The sequence below is a fragment of the Theobroma umbraticum genome, unplaced genomic scaffold (genome assembly GCF_002168275.2).
Source record: "Theobroma umbraticum cultivar Fairchild unplaced genomic scaffold, ASM216827v3 scaffold_67.0, whole genome shotgun sequence".
Taxonomy (NCBI): domain Eukaryota; kingdom Viridiplantae; phylum Streptophyta; class Magnoliopsida; order Malvales; family Malvaceae; genus Theobroma; species Theobroma umbraticum.
Genome location: NW_018397262.1, coordinates 5,835,124 through 5,851,807, shown reverse-complemented (window position 1 = coordinate 5,851,807; position 16,684 = coordinate 5,835,124). Strand labels below are relative to the sequence as shown.

The window sequence follows — 16,684 nt, the reverse complement described above, 5'->3', positions numbered from 1 at the left end:
GAGATGCTCCTATTGCTACCATCAAAAGCAAGTAGCCACATCTGATTGTTTGTTGGCTAGTAGACATCTATCGCATGTCAATTTCAAATATAATCACGTACCCTAAGCTTTTCGATTATTATTATTTCGTTTACTCTGTCAAGGGAAAAGCATTTATCTTGTCTCTCAGGCCTTTAGTTTGTTATCTCAATGATTGAGTACAAATTCACTGCAATCTGGATTCTGAATAGGAAGTTTCTGTTTTGTTTGGCATCACAAATGCAGCTTGATCGCAATCCCATGCGAGATGTTGTGATCAACACAGTTGTGGCCTAGGTTTTCTCCCAAAGTTTGGTCTGCTGTATGCCACAATCCTTCATTTATTAGTATGCAAGTGAAGGAACCAAGGCAGGTGAATTCTTAGGATCCCGTGAAGATGTTGGTGCTTTCAAGAAAGCCAATGAGGAAGTTGGAGCAGAATGTGTCAAAGAGGAAGAAGGGAAGAGTACTAAACATATGTTTCATGAAGCAGCAGCTAATGGTATACTCTGTTCCTCATCTTATTTTCTGCTTATTGTTGTAAACTTGTTCATGTACTTCATCTCTTGAATTGTCTCTCTTTCTATGTCAAATGAGCGGTTGTTTCTAGTACAGTTGTGAGAATTTGGAGTTTTATTTTGTCAAATGAGATAAATCTCTTTCAATTTCTATTAGAATTTTGCTTCTTAGCTTTTTTTTTTAACAAGGAACTTGAAACCATGTTCAAGGTCCAATTTGACTTTGCAATAGCACTTCCCTTCCCGCTTCTGTGATTGGAACAAACGCTATAATCTGGATTTTACCAGCCAGCCACAATGGTACCTACGGGTGATATTGTTAACGTGTAGCATGCCTGAGTGCATGATTGGCAACAACACAGTCATCACCTAGGCTTTCTCCCAAATTAACCAAAACTTTGATCTAGTGTATGCCAAACAAGACTTCATTGATTAGTATGCAAGTGAAGGAATGAAGGCAAGTGCATTCTCATAAACCCGTGAAGATGTTGCTGCTCTCAAGAAAGACTATGACGAAGCTGGAGCGGAAGGTGTGAAAGAGGAAGAAGGCAAGATTACTAAGCATATGTTTCATGAAACAGCAGCTAATGGTCTACTCTGTTCCTAATCTCATTGTTACTTCATCAGCTGTTTATTGTTGTAAATTTGTCCATGTAATACATTCCTTGATTTGTCTCTCTTTCTATGTCAAGTAAGTGGTTTTTCAAGTACAGTTGTGAGAATTTGGAGTTTTGTGTTTTACAATGAGATGAATCTCTTTCAATGTCTATTAGAATTTTGTATCTTAACTCTTCTCAGGACAAAGAATTTAAAACCATGCTCAAGGTCCAATTCTTTACTCAGTTGATTTCAGTATAAACTATACTTTGCCTATTTTCATCAAAGGAAATTGAATCATAATGGATGGTTGTGGAATTTGTCCACAAGATGGTTCACATAAAAATTCTACCTCTGCTTGTGTAGTTTATATCGAAAGGGAAAGAAAGAGGAGAGAGAGGAGTTACATGAGATAATCAGCTTATAACTATTTAGGACTAGTGTAACACTGTGATGGCGACTGAAAAAGTGCAGCAGAAATGTCAAGGCTTGCATCAAATAACGTAGCATCTCACCTAAACCACCATCACTATCGCTCTTCTCAACAAACCTCAGCTTTGCAGGAACTAATTTGTGTGATCTAACTCAGTAACAAATTCATCAGCTGTGGAAACTCCAGAGAAGTGTTATGAAGAAAAGCTACAACTGTCTTTCAGCGTCAAGAAATCCCGTCAATGCTGTTTTAACATATAAAAGTACAAGGTAGGTCAAGCTCGTATTTGTGGTTCAATGGAACCTATTCTCTACCATGTTTAAGGAAAAATCCCCCTGGGGCAGCAGTAAGCCTTCCCAAGAAGTCATCTGTTTCTAAGAGAGAAGCAGCAGCAGAAATGGAAGCAAAAGGAGGAAAACAAGCAAAAATACAAAACCCAGGAAGGACAGGGTTACTGAAAAACATACAAATAAAAACACTTCTCATATATTGAAGTGTTACAAAGAGTTGAAAACTGGACCATGAGCATCAGCTAAGCCCCAGCAAACCACACAACCCTCCAAGCCAAAGGCGTGTACAGGGAAGAAATACAAGCAGGTTGTTTTCTTTTCCAACATTCCGATTTGCCCTGTTGATATGAAACAAATTTCGGGAGAGCATTATGATGCCCTCAATCCTTTAAAAGATGATAGTTATATATCAATGTCAGTACCTCCTCATTATGGTACCTTCTCCACACCCTCAAATTAAGAAAGTCAAAATCACTGCAGCGAGATCAAGCTTTCAGACAAACATAAATGGCAGAGTTCCATGCTGTCCTAATCAATAAGAGATGTTTGCACACTATTGCTCCAGAATTTTGTCCTTCAAATATTTCAGCACAGCTTTGGTTCCCTTGTCTAAAATTGCCCTCCTGATGCTGCAAAATGAAGGTAAACAGAAAACCAGATAACGGTTACTGAGTTGGCTCTGTTAGAACAGAAACAGAAAACATGAAACTAAAATAAGTTCGGGAAACTTCAATGCTTCTCTGTTCAAGTATTTTGAGTTTTGACATTATCTACAGCTTAGAAGTAGTACTTTTTTTTCTGCATTATTTCTTTCTATCCATAACAAAACCACAAAGTTTATACAGTGAACCACAAAATATAAATTTAAAGAAAATACAGCGGTAATTTTCAAAATGCAACATACCTTCTCAAAGGATTTCCATCAAGTCTCAAAACCTGGAGGCTTGGTTCAAGCAAACCCTGGTGAAAAAAACCATTATCTACGAACAGTGTAATGAAATCTAATCTGAACAAAGACAACGGTAAAAGAAACCCACACTCAACCAACAAAATCAGAAAGATGGTACAGGGGTTTTCTAATTCTGACCAGCTCTGGAGGAAGTGCTGAAATGTTATTGTCAGACAAGTCCAGCTCAGTGAGAGATGTAAGGCTGTTAAGTCCCTGCAAATGAATCAACAAAGAGGGATAAAGACTAAATTACAGTCGATGTGTCAAAAGATAGAACAACAGATAGAAAACGATTCCCTGCAGGCCAACAATTAGTGATAACAACACAATGAAAACTGGTATATGTCTTATAACAAACTGTAACATGTTTAGGTCAATCCAGTATTGACACACTGATTGATATTTATAAGCCATAACTACAAAGTGATATGACTATGAGAAGCATAATCATCTTCTTTAGCAAGTGAAAGCCCTAGGTTGAGAGCTATAATTCCTTCCAGATGGGATTTATACACACCACTGCACTCTAAGGATGAAGGGACACCAAATCAATTTCATCACTCAATAAATGACTGGAAAACAAATTCAACTTCACATAACTGTAAGAACATTCACATGCGATCAATAAAGAAACCAAGTAGTTATAGCAGTTATGTGGTGAATGTTACTACAAGAACCATTAGTGTAGACAGTTTATGCCAAATAATAAAGTCATGTAACAGATGCTAACAATCATACAAAACTTATTTGTATGAAGAACTCATAATAAGTGGCTCAGCCTAAAAGAATATCTTACCTCTGGGATTGATTGAAGGGAATTTTGGCCCAAGTCTAGGATTTGTAGTTGACATAAGCTCGTTATCTCTGATGGGACTTCTCGTAGCTGCATTCGTCTGTCAAGTCAACATAGAAGTAAGACAAATAGCAAATGTTGCATAAAAAGCAAAAACATAGATCATTTTGCAGAAATTGCCATGATAAACAAATCAATGCTTTTTGTACTTTTGCATCTGAACATGCATCTCACTGTTTTCACTGCACTAACCTCAAATAAAGCTCCTTCAAGTGTGGTAAGCTAGAAAATGCTGGATTCTCTGGTAATGAAGCTGCATTACCACTTAGATCTAGTATATGGAGCATAGAGATTGCTTGAAATCCATCAGATGGAATCTACAATCAAGTAAATGAGAGATTGTTCAGGTCATACAGATGGAAATAGGAACATGCATGTGTTGAGATACAGAAACAATTATTGACATTAAGTTAGTGTGCCCTCATATTGCCCTGAAAGATTTATGCAAAGCAAATATAGCCTTGCAAAAAGAAAAGCATCAAAGAAATTGAAAATGCAAACCATTGCAGTGGTTTAAATGTCTTATAACTTGACCAATCTTGCAGTAATTGATTGTTTCCATGTTCTTAGAAAGATATTCGGGTGGCTATCAATCCAATCATCTGATACATTAACTAAATTTAGATTGATGAGCCATTATTGACAAAGCACAGTATTCCGTACCTTAATCAACTGGGCATTTTTTTTTTCCACATATCTAGGAGGCAACCATGAATTAGACTATTTAGTGGGTCCACAAGCATGCATTCCTTGCTCAACATCTAACGTTTAGAAGGCAAATGAAAAAAAAAAAAAATTGAGGGACAAGAAAAATTTTAGAAAACACACTCTTCATTTCATATGTCTTCCACATGATCTCATGTATATTGTACACGAAAGAATTTTTATTCAAACCTGCTTACCTGTCGTAGTGGATTGTTGTCCAGCTTCAAACAAGAAAGATTGGAAAGTGACTTCAAAATTGCAAACGGCCATTCTTTAATATTGTTCCTCGATAAAATCAAAGTCTGCACATTCAAATATTTGTTACCGTAGAGTTGCAGATCATCAATTAAACCAGATAACAGTCAAAGAAAGCCAGACAAGTTTGCGTCCCAACTCAGCCAATCTGCCATTGGTTAAAACTCAAGAAGAAGGTCATCCATCATACATCAGGAATGAATTCTAAAACTACTTGCCTACGGAATTGATCTCACAAGCAAACATCATATGGAAGCTTCAAGCAACAATATATGTGTCTTTTATCCCAATTCAGAAAAATGGATACACAAATCATTTTACTTCATCACAATCAAAGTCCATACTTCTAGAAGAAATGATAACCAGAGAGCAAATACCTGAAGGGATAAACATGAGGAAAGTTCAATTGGCAGCTCTTGGATGGAGTTTCTGGAAAGGTTGACTTTTACAATTTCACCTAATTCCCATACTTCAGATGGGACAACACTTAATCCCATGCCCTCCAGAGAAAGTTCCTGAAAGTACATGTACAAGAAACTTAAGTTGTTAAAGTGGATACAAAGAACTTAGAGAGTGAATTTGGATATTAATTATTGAAAATGTTGTAGACAACATTCAAAACTAACAAAGATTTAGGGCTTATAAGAAATTGAGAGAACATTAGCTAAAGCATTTGAAAATCAATCTTCCATTTAAGCAGTATTTCAAAGTCACAATTAAGTGAAAATTCAATGAATCTCTGGATTCGTGCAGCACTATCAAAATCTTATCTTTTTAATTTTAGCATAAACCATTAAACTAAAATTTAAAAAATCCAAATGCAGCGTTTCAAAATTAAGAACCCAAAGACAAAGTGAGCAAGTTCTATGCTTTCTGCCAGGAAAAATAATCATCAAGAAGCTGAATGATACGCAATTTTGTACAAAGCATGCAACACTAAAACATGAATCAAATTCAGAACCACAGACCCAACTTTTAATGGCAGATTCTCAATTTCTGAACCCTTAACATCTGAACAAACCCGATGAGTTCATTTCTTCCTTAAGCTCATGCATCCAGTAAGATGCCCTACGTTTCTGGATCTATGTACCCTATAATGCAAACCATGTTCCAATGAAAGGAAAAGTATCCACCAATGTCCTCAGACAGAGAGCTAGTTAGGTAGTAATAAGTTGAACCTACCTATTACATTCTGCATCCACAGTAATAGGATCACAAACAAAATACACACGTTACTCTGATAGAAGATCAGACTCTAATCTTAAAACAAATTTGTAAGTTCATATAGTAAAGGAGATACCTTTGAAGTGAGAGACAATCGAGCTGCCATGGTAACTACTTCCTCTTTGGCAGGAGTTTTCGCTTCTGAATCTACAACAAAAGCTTCATTATTATTATTGGAAACAAGATATAATACAGAACCAGATATCATGGCTATTTGAAATTTAATCAAAATTTCAAACACCACTAGCAGTAAGGAGGATAAAGTAAGAGAGATGCCAGAAAGACTATAGACTAAAAGGATATTATGTTGAATGTGCATTGTAAACAAATGTACCTTCACCCTCAGAAAGTCTACTTCTAAGATATCTCAATAAAGCAGGTGTAGGTCCGTTAACCAGCGAACTGCAGGAGAAAATAAACATCAGTTGGTAAAGCCATGACTAAACTGAACTTATACAACAAATAACTCCCTCAATGCATCAAACCTTCTTAAAGTTCGCAAAGGGTTGCCAGTGAGCAAAAGTTTCCGCAGAGTAGTCATATTGCCTAAACAAAAAATCAAATTAGATTGCCTAAAATATGTTCATCATGCATATCAAAGAATCAAACATATTTACATTGTTTTTTGCCACCTAAATGTAAATAAGGACAAGTAAAAAGGAAAATGATATGGTCAGTGAAAATGTATGCTTTTGCTGTGTCATCAGAGCATCATGTGCTATGCATTCCTAATATAGATATGCCAGAATTAAATTAATTAATGATCCAAAATTGCTAACCTTACCAAGCTCAGCAGGCAATCCAGTCAATGAATTATTTGAAAGATCCAGAACTGATAGGCATAACTTGCATGCACCTACTGGATATTCCTTCAACTGCATGCATTTAACATAATCAGCATGCAGTTACAACTTAGTAAGATTCAGACTATTTCTGGGACCAAAAGAAGATAAACACAAGAGCACACAAAACAATAAGGTGAATCAACTGTATAAACAAAAAAATGATTGTCTGCATGTATTACATTGTATTTTGTCAGAACATATAAACAAATAAATAACAGTGACCAACATAAAGTATGTCTATTTTCTTCATGCACATTGACAAATGTGTCACAATACCCAAAAAACTCAAGGCTCAAAGAAACTACTTGTCTTCAAATAATTACTTCCAACATAGACATCCTAAAAAGGCATTCAACACAGCTAAGAAATCAGGATGAAGCACGAATCAAATGCTGGCTTGATAGTTAGCCAACTGGAAAGCACATGTAAGATGTTCCAAATGGAAAGCAGTCATTGCATCCACGTACTGCTAAAAATGTTAGTATATATTTAACTTGGGCAGAGACTAATAAAATGGTGAGCACCAAAAGTACCAAAAAAAGGTGAGAGAAAACAAGTTTTCATCCAATTAAAGCTGAGGAAAAAAAGTACCAAAAAAAATACTCCTGGAGGCCATCACAACAAACAATGTATGAAAATGTGGTTTCTTCCCAAAACAGTAACAGCAAATTTACATTAAAGCAGAAGAGATTGAAATAGCTACCTGGTTTGAGTGAAGATCCAATGTCCCTAAACGAGAAAGAGAACCTAACTCCTCTGGTAATATTGACAATACATTATTCCTGAAAATTTGAGGTAACAAATAACAGATGAACATCAAAAGAGCCAAAACTTTCAGATAACTATAAAATATGTCTCATAAACAGTGAACAAGAATATGACCCCATATAGAATTCCACTAGGGAACAGCAACCCGTTATTGATGGTGGGATTGACAAAATTCCTGCATCATTCAGTATCAATATGACTTATCATATAGTAAAAAAATAAGGATATTTTCTAACACAACTCTGTATTTCACTCACTGTTCTGATGAAGGTCAAGACGGATAAGACGCGAAAGACATCCAATGTTCTCTGGCATACCGCTCAGCAAGTTCTTTGCTGCACAGATTTCAAAATTTGTTTACATAATGTGATATTTAAATATTACTGATATAACTGGCAAAATATGGAACAGCAAATATTACATGCATTGAGTTCTGTAAGCAGTGTCCATGATGCGAAAAAGTTTTCAGATAAAGCTGTTAGCTTGTTCCCCTGACACAGTTAGAAAATATAGCATAAATAAGCCCCAAAATACATCATTAATGATTATTAGTTACAACAGAAACCCCCAACAAGATGCTCCACAGCAATCACAATATAGAAAAATAACTGACTTTACTACCTCAACATCTAGCTTTGTCAACTTTGAACAGTTCTTAAGATCTTCAGGCAAGCTGGTAATTTGATTATTTGATGCCTGGTGTACAAAAAGGCAAAGCAAGCAGCCAGTTATGGACTATATATGATGATAAATAAAGCAAGATGAACATCTGAAACTTGTAATTTCATGACAAGAAGATTTAGCACATCATATATAGGCATTCTTAATGACAAGCTTAGCTGATCTCTAAAAACTAATTGATGAATGATGACCAAATAAGAAAAGGACCCAAATTTACACTGTTCAACCTGAAAGTGATTGGAAAAAGAGGTTGTAAAAGAACATCAAATCTTCTTTGAAGATCACCTTAGCATCCATCCATAACAGAGGTTAAGAAAATGGTTGTGAAAGCCCAACAAGGCACATGTTTGAGATTGAAACTAACCAACAGTGATAGAGTTAACAAGGAGGATTATGTCCAAAAAGAAGTAGAGAACCTCAGGTCCAAAAATATTTGTGACTTCATAGCAGAATTTACACATTATCAGTGGAGCTGGGAAATGTATTCAAAGACAAGGTGATTTTAAACGTGAAGCAAAAAGTGGAAAAACTCATCTGGAAAGCAGATCCTTAAAGGGCAACAAAAGATAAATAATGATAACTATGATGATCGGTGAATAGAAAAGTAGTGTCAACAGAATATTGCATGCACACCTACCTTTAGGTCTGATAAATCTGAACATTTTCCAAGTGAGCACGGAAGTTCCTTAATATGATTGCTTGAACAATCAAACCTGGAATTGTCACAAAAGAATGATTCAATAGACAATAAAGATTAAAATTTCAAACTCTTTTCTTCACAAAAAAAGCAATCAAAGTATAAATAGTTCCACAAAATGAAGTATTCAGAAAATCACCATAAACTTGAAAGTAAACTGTTGCTAGAGACAGGGATTAATAGGGTAACAAACTCTAAATTTATACAATATCTTATTCAAATTGTCTAATTTTTGGCCCCTTTTTGATCCAGAAGAAGCTAATCCAAAAAATCCTTTTGATGCTATTATAACTCAAACGCCCAGCCAGTTCTGGTTGTGAAAGAAGTAACACTAGGCCATGAAAATGGACCAAAAAACTCAGCAGCAGGCGTTTGTGTTATGCACTAAAGCGCATGGAATGAACAGATTCTCGCTAAAACAAAAATAAAAAGGATATCTAATACACTCAAGCATTAGGAAACTGCAGATGAAATGATCATACCAGACAGGAAAGACTTATCACTTTCTTTTTCTGTGTCAACCCATATGTGTCAAAAATAAGTATAGGACCACTAAAATACATAAATGCACCAACACAAGTATACAAATGCAAAAATGCCAAAATGGCAACAAAAAAGAAATCCAGCCAACTATTATTTATTTGAAAGACTTGAGAGAGTTACACAGGAGCTTACTTGACCAAAGAAGTTGCTGATCCAATCTCCTCCGGTATTGCCACTATTGAGTTAAATGACACATCCAACAACTTAAGCATGGAAAGCCTACAAGAGTAGAAGGAAAAAAAATCACACACGAAAACTTGCCTGCATAACTAGATAATTCCAAAGAACCAGGTAACAGATTTCAAAGTTCAAAACAACTCACTGTCCTATGGCAGCCGGAAGGTCAGTAAGCATATTGTGACTGACATTCAACACAGTCAATAATGGTAAATTCCTCAGGTCTTCTTTCAATGACTCAATATTGTTATGTGCTAAGATTAGCTTTTGTAGCTCAACAGCCTTAATATACAACAAAGCAACATCAACAACATTTTATATCTCATTCAAATGAAATTTCAACACTCAATTTAACAAAAAGGTAATTAAGCTTAAAATTTGGAGAAATTTCCATAATTTACTAAAATAAAAGCAGCAGAAATAAATCTTAAATTAAATTACCTCCCACCACTTTTCACCCTCCCCAACAGCATCCAAGCTTCTGTAGACCTCTACTGGCACCTCTCTTTTAACATAACAAACAATAAATTGAGAATTGGATTGAAGAACTAAATAATGAGAGAATCAGGGATGGATTCGAAATGATAGGAAGTGATTTGGGGGTCGAAATGAACATTACCTGAGAGATCGATTGGATAAGTTGAGAGAACCGGAAGTTCTTGCAGCTTTCAGAAGCCGATCCATTTTGTTGTTGTTAAGACAAGAATGGAGCAGTGATCTGGTTTTTGTTGTTTGGGTTTTACATCTGCTTGCTTGTTTGGTCCTTACTTTTGTCTTACGTTGTAATAACAGAGAGTAATGGGCACACTTCTACTTATGTTCTGTCATCTGTGCCCATCCCCCGTGAACTTTTAACCTTCTACTGCACAGAAGCAAACCATGGCAGCAAACGACGTTAACAAGACCCATAAAATTACTAACATACCCTGAACATAAGAACTTGGATTTATCTATCTAAATGCATCTTCAATCTTATCTGGATAAGGTTTAACATGTAGTATGAGTAATTGCAAAGAACTTCACAACATGTTTAACCATGTTATCACTGATATAAAGCCGGGTCAGAGAGGTTGACACCTTATTCAGAATAATGAAATTTATCATTATATCTCCATTTTCAGTGACCTTATCATCTGAACTGCTCTAAAGAACAGATTTATATTAAAAAGAACCTCCATAGTCATTGATTCTTTACTATAATTTATGTAGAATATAACATAGAAAGCCTTTTACCAAAGAAAAACAATGATTAACTCAATATCCTCTTGTTCACTATATGTTGAGTAACCAGAGCTAGCCTTTTGGTGCATAATGAAAAAACCTGTCTATTCCCCCCACCCTGAATTTTCAAGGCTTGATATTATGTCCGCTGCAATTTGTTTTGTGTTCTTATTGTCTATCTTTTGCTTCATTGTATTGGTCAACTATCAGGGAGTTTAACTTGTAATATGATTAAAGTATCACTTATCTTATGAAATGGAAATGGTGGCATTAGTGATCTAAGTTAGAACCCAATATTGCACCCTTGGAAGATGATATTCAATGACTTTATGGTGATATACTTGTGAGGGGAGAATTTTATGTAATTTGTCACAGCCATAAGCAACAATTTATGACCCTGTAAGGCGAGAATGTTGGAAGTTAAAAATGATCCCCTTATCTCTTCTCCTATTTGAAAATGGACTACCATCTCCCCCTCCTCCTCCTCTTGGAGGGTCAATATCTTTACCAAATGATTTTCATCACCATCTTGTACCTTATATTTCTATATATTTTGTGAATTCTGTCACATTTAGAACCATTTCTCAAGTTTGGTTATCTGATAAGGCTCATTAACTGGAAAATCAATCAAGGAACTAACAATCTGGTTAAGTCAGTGGAAAACTGCTGATGGAAGTAAGATTCTGAACCTCCATCAAACTTGTCAGTTTTCAGGTTGGACTAATTCTCTTTTTAAATTATAAATTCAGATTAATATAGTAAGTCTATTGCAGAACATCTGGGGAGGGAAATTTGTCATACAGAATAGTATAATTCAGAAAGCCAATGGTCAACCAATTTTACATAGATAGAATAGATTAGAAATAAAAAATGAATAAAAAAAACAGCTCTTGATATTCAGAACCATTGATTGTGTTGTGTAGCATATATTAATCCTAAAATCAAACCATAGATTGACTTTGCAATTGTGAGGTAGTAAAAATAATGTCTGAGGTTTCGAGGGAAGTTACTTGGAAACCTTAGCCAGGACTTGTTGCATTGACTTGGCCATTATTTAATTTCCTTACTTGCTCCAACCAAACATTAAAGACTTTTTTGGATAAGATATTCTGCTAGTGGCTGTCTTCTTGGCTTTGTTCCTTCTCTTCTTATTTTCCTGATTTCAATCAACAATTATTGAAGGACTGGTGCAATATCAAGAGACTAGGTAAATTGTTTACTGCTCTTCTTTGTTTCTTTCTTTCATCTTTGGTCGTTTTCTTCATTAGGATCTTTAATTGTGGCATGAATTGATCTTTGGAGTTATTGTTTTGTTTGTATTCTCTTATCTTTATATGTTTCACATGATTGTTACTTCTGCTTCTTAATTTTCATTTCCTGAAAGCTATAAGTTAACACTTCTTGCCAGGAATTTGCTTAACTTCAGGGAATGACAGTCAGATAATTAATGATTGAAACAAATTTAACATTTTGATTTAAAGGCTTTTGGATTATAGGAAGCATGGATTATATGGAGCTTGCTGGGACAATGCTTGAACTGATGAAATGCATAGGGGCTCCCACCTGCACATACTTGGACAATCATCGAAATCTTGAAGCAAAATGTGAAAGATCTCAGAAGAAGATTGGATGATCTAAATATTCGGAAGCAAAATATTTAATCAGTAAATGAAGCCGAGATTCGTTGTAGGAAAGTGGTGAAGAAAGAAGTGGAGAAATGGCTTGAAGATGTACAAAGGATGAATACCAAAATGCAAAAGATTGAACGAAAGTTGTCTGTCATTTCATACATCTCACGTGCCCGCCTAGGCAAGCTTGTTTGCCAAATGATCGAAGAAGTGAAGAAAATTTATCACCAGGGCTGTTTCCCTGGGGGTGTGGCAATTTATGGACAGCCTGCCAATGGGGTGACATTGCCGACAACCAATTTAGAAGGTGAAACTGAGGTCAAAGACCAAGTATGGAGATACTTGATGGGTGATGAGGTTGGAATGATTGGAGTACGTGGAATGGGGGGCATAGGGAAAACTACAATCATGAAGCATAGCAACAATCAATTGTTGAAAGAGACTCTATTCGATAAAGTTATTTGGATCACTGTGTCAAAAGAATTGAATATTCTCAATCTACAAGGAGCTATTGCACGTGCAATGAATCAATTTCTTCCTGAAGATGTATTAGAATGAGCAACTGCACTGATTGAAATCTTGAAAACAAAAAGATATTTATTGATATTAGATGATGTCTGAGAACAGTTCTCTCTATTAGATGTTGGAATTCCTGAACCAACATTACATGGAGGGAGCAAATTGGTATTGACTAGTAGATAGACTGAGGTTTGTAGATCCATGGGATGCACGGTGCTCAAAGTGCAACCACTTTCAAGGAGGAATCATTGAACTTATTTTTGAACCATGTAGGGGCATACTGTTCTGCAAGTTCCAACTTTAATGGAACTTGTGAACCTTTTTGTTGAGCGTTGTGGTGGTTTACCACTTGCCATCATGACAATAGCCAGAAGCATGAAGGGGGTAGATGATGATCATGAGTGGAGGAATGTGCTTAATGAGCTAAATGAATGTGTAAAAAGCATGAAAGGATTAGACACCAAAATATTTCACTGCTTGATGTTCAGTTATGACCGTTTGAAAGATCCAAAAATACAAGATTGTTTTCTGTATTGCTCATTGTATCCTGAGGATTATGCAATCGAAAAGAATGAGCTAATAGAAAATTGGATTGATGAGAGACTTATTGATGAATGTGGAAGTAGACAAGCAATGCAAGACAGGGGCCTTAGTGTTTTAAATAAGCTAGTAAACAATTCCTTGTTAGAGATGGCTATGGTCTGCAGTAGGATTGTGGTTCGGATGCATGATGTTTTGAGAGACATGGCATTATCGACTAAATCTGGTGATCATCAATTCATGGTAAAAGCTGGTATGCAATTAAATGAACTACCAGGTGAGCATGAATGGACCAGCAATCTTGAGAAGGTTTCCTTGATGGATAATTCAATATTAGAAATTCCTCCTCACATGCCACCTAAATGCCACAATCTGCAACCTTGCTTTTGCAGCAAAATGACTTTTTGGAAAGAATTCCAGAATCTTTCTTTGAGCACATGCACGGTCTAAAGGTTCTAGATCTTTCTTATACAAGTATTCGAGGTCTGTCTAGTTCCATTCCAACTTGGAAAATCTTGCTGCATTGATACTTAGAAATTGTGACAAGTTAAGGCACGTGCCTTCATTAGCAAAGCTTAGAGTGCTGAGAAAGTTGGGTCTTTATAATACTGCTATCAATGGGCTCCCTCATGGTATAGAATGTTAGTGAACCTCATATATCTTGGTTTACATTCAAAGGATCTAAAGGAGCTCCCAATGGGCATACTAGCAATGCTTTCTCATCTCCAATACTTGGCAACTACCCTGTATATAAATGCAGAGGAAGTAGCCAAATTGAGGAAACCAGAGACTTTTTCAGGGTCATTTCTTTAGTTGCTAGACTTTGAGAAATATGGAAAGTCTATGCAGTGTCAGTGGCCTAGAAACTATGTGTTTGTTGTGGGATCATCTAAAGCTAACAAACCAGCATACACTCTTTGGTCAGAGCAATTCTAGAGAGCTGAGCATTATAGGAGTGTAAAATTTACTAATGGGGAGATAAGGAATGAAGATCCTATTGTGCTTCCAAGTGACCTTGGTGATCTGTATATTGAAAATTAAGTGCCATGATCTCAAAAGCTTAAGCAATATTTCTTTGTTCCATGAAGCAAATGACTTAAAGAAATGTTAAATCCGGCAGTGTGAAGGGATGGAGTGCATGGTTGACTTTTCATTATCTTCTTACAACTCGCTTCAGAACATTGAAGAGGTAGACCTTGAAGGTTTGTGTAACTTGCAGGAACTTGTCAGAATTGGAGTAGCAATTGAATCTACATCTCAAGCTCCAACACCGGCCACCATCTTCTCTTCCCTTAAAATACTTCGTCTAATTGGTTGCTCAAGCATGAAGAAGGTCGTTTCACTTGAACAGCTACAGGATCTTGTAAACTTGGAAGAAATTGTTGTTATATCCTGTAAAGAAATAGAGTTTATAATGACACCAAAAGAAGACGAAGAAAATCATCAAGGAGAAACAAGGGGTGTTGACGTAACAACAGTTACTCTTCCCAGTTTAAGGAAATTGACATTGGTCTGAGTAGCCAAAGTTGAAAAGCATTTGCAGTACTGGTGTCATGATTCATGTTGCTTGTTTTTAAATAAACAAATCTTTTGTTTGATATGGATTGTGCTCAAAATTTAACTACGAAATGTTAGCAAGGATTACACGTAAATGCACATGGTCGTAACAAGTAATACAGTGATAAGTAGAGTTGTCGATCCCTCGAGAAGTTGATTTACTATTTGTTACTAATTATTAAAATTGTAACAAATTAAGTTTTATCCAAACAACAAAAGGAACAAGTTGTTAAAATTGAAATAAAATTTACGCTAAAAATCTACTTTAACTTGGATTGCAAGTTAAATGTGTAGTGGAGAAATAATATAATTAAAGCTTAGGATTATGATTTCAGCTATTACTTTGTAAGGATACAAGATCAATCAACTACCTACTTTTTATGAGAATCAATGTTAGTCTAAGTTCCCTAAGCATGCATGGTACTCCGTCGAGTTATCACATAATTGCTTAACTTCATTAACTATTTAGATGTTTATAGAACATTAACCAAAGCTAAGTTCATTAAGTTTAGGACCTATAATGACTAGGTATGATTAATAGGTATACGTCTATTATATTAATTAATTATTCACTTAATTTCTTAATATGGGATGAACATACATTACTCAAATTTGAGTCTTTTTAGATTGTCCTTCTCAAGCCTCATTTAAAACTCTATACTCAACTTGTTGGTGATCAAGCAACAAATGAGACAATAAGTATAAATTTGAATAAATATTGATATTATCATAAAAACAAGCAGAGGAAGAATCCAAAGTATTCCAACTACACAATAGCATCCACCATAATTTTAGATTAAAAAATCTAGCTCAATATGTTCAAAAGGAAAGTACACATTTCAACAAACAAAAACATTGTTCTACAAAAAGTGTAAGAGAAAGAATCAAATCTAGAGTGAAAAAATATTTTGTTGCAACTTTTGAATCTTCCGGCTCTTGATTCCTCTTCTTTTTTCTTTTTTGTTCTTGCCTCTTTTTGCCCAAAATGGTCTTTCCAAATCCTTCAGTGCAAAACTTTTTATTTATACTTCTTTTTTTTAAGTTTGTCTTAGAAATTCGTGTAGGAATATTCATTATCTGACGTGTTTTCGTTGTTGCGAGAATAGAATTTTGCTATAGCGAATTTGTTCCTCACTTAATATTGTGAACAGCTTCATTTTCGTTGCAGCGAGAATGAAATTTCACTGTAGCAAAAATTCTTTTGACCCAATATGCCCAATATTTCGCTACAACGAGAAACTCTTTGTTTCACTGGACAGCGCTGCAGTGCTAGAAACTTGGTGCTGTAGCGTTGCAGGTTCTGTTTCTTTGTTTTTCTCCTTCAAGCTACTTACACTTTCCACTTCATTTTCGGCTATGATTCCTTCTGATTTGGGCTAAGTGCTGAACATCAAAGTTATAGCTTGTCCTCTCAGCTTTCTATTGGTTTAAGATTTACCTCAATCGGACTTTTACAGCTCAATTTATGCCCTAAACGCTTTAGCTTGTTTGATTGCTTTTAAGCCCACTTGCACTCTCTTTTGCATTCATGCTTCAAGTCTTTGTATGTCCTTCAACATTAAGGGATTAAATAATCAGAGGCTGAAGTGAGGGATTTTGATAAGAAAATAAGTTAAACTTGCATAAATGGAACTTGGCATTACATAAGTTGAATTATTTCTAAAAA

At 35.5% G+C, this 16,684-nt stretch overlaps 2 protein-coding genes across 3 annotated transcripts in view; one reads left to right on the top strand and one right to left on the bottom strand.

Moving 5' to 3' along the window:
• LOC110419311 (putative disease resistance protein At4g27220) overlaps positions 1-14,994 on the top strand; it is a 20,938-nt gene extending 5,944 nt beyond the window's left edge. Inside the window, 4 exon segments of the mRNA XM_021432306.2 lie at positions 13,379-13,827; positions 13,830-13,956; positions 13,959-14,099; positions 14,102-14,994. Of these exon segments, the coding sequence (XP_021287981.2) occupies positions 13,379-13,827; positions 13,830-13,956; positions 13,959-14,099; positions 14,102-14,274 (890 nt within the window). The 3' untranslated portion in view covers positions 14,275-14,994.
• On the bottom strand, positions 1,824-10,376 carry LOC110419312 (Leucine-rich repeat (LRR) family protein). 2 transcript variants are annotated; one of them, XM_021432308.2, is made up of 21 exons: positions 10,173-10,376; positions 9,995-10,058; positions 9,699-9,835; positions 9,509-9,595; positions 8,774-8,849; positions 8,077-8,151; positions 7,877-7,946; positions 7,713-7,790; positions 7,570-7,630; positions 7,391-7,469; positions 6,627-6,717; positions 6,328-6,388; positions 6,177-6,244; positions 5,919-5,983; positions 4,996-5,133; positions 4,561-4,665; positions 3,851-3,975; positions 3,602-3,698; positions 2,944-3,018; positions 2,761-2,816; positions 1,824-2,485 (listed from the first exon to the last, which is right to left on the bottom strand). In XM_021432308.2, exons 1-21 carry the CDS (start codon positions 10,235-10,237, stop codon positions 2,410-2,412), a joined length of 1,749 nt encoding a protein of 582 aa, XP_021287983.1. In that variant the 5' UTR covers positions 10,238-10,376; the 3' UTR covers positions 1,824-2,409. The 2 variants fall into 2 exon arrangements, with proteins under 2 accessions (XP_021287983.1, XP_021287982.1); XM_021432307.2 differs by having other exon boundaries at positions 5,919-5,989; positions 10,173-10,375.
• Positions 14,995-16,684: the final 1,690 nt, after the last annotated feature.

Bases quoted from the DNA above. Each gene is read 5' to 3' on its own strand.
- LOC110419312 (XM_021432307.2), bottom strand. From the start codon at position 10,237: ATGGATCGGCTTCTGAAAGCTGCAAGAACTTCCGGTTCTCTCAACTTA. The intron at 9,836-9,994 runs GTAATTTAATTT...TTGTATATTAAG, and splicing joins AGGGTGAAAAGTGGTGGGAG to GCTGTTGAGCTACAAAAGCT. The intron at 6,245-6,327 runs GTTTGATGCATT...TTTCTCCTGCAG, and splicing joins CCTTTGCGAACTTTAAGAAG to TTCGCTGGTTAACGGACCTA.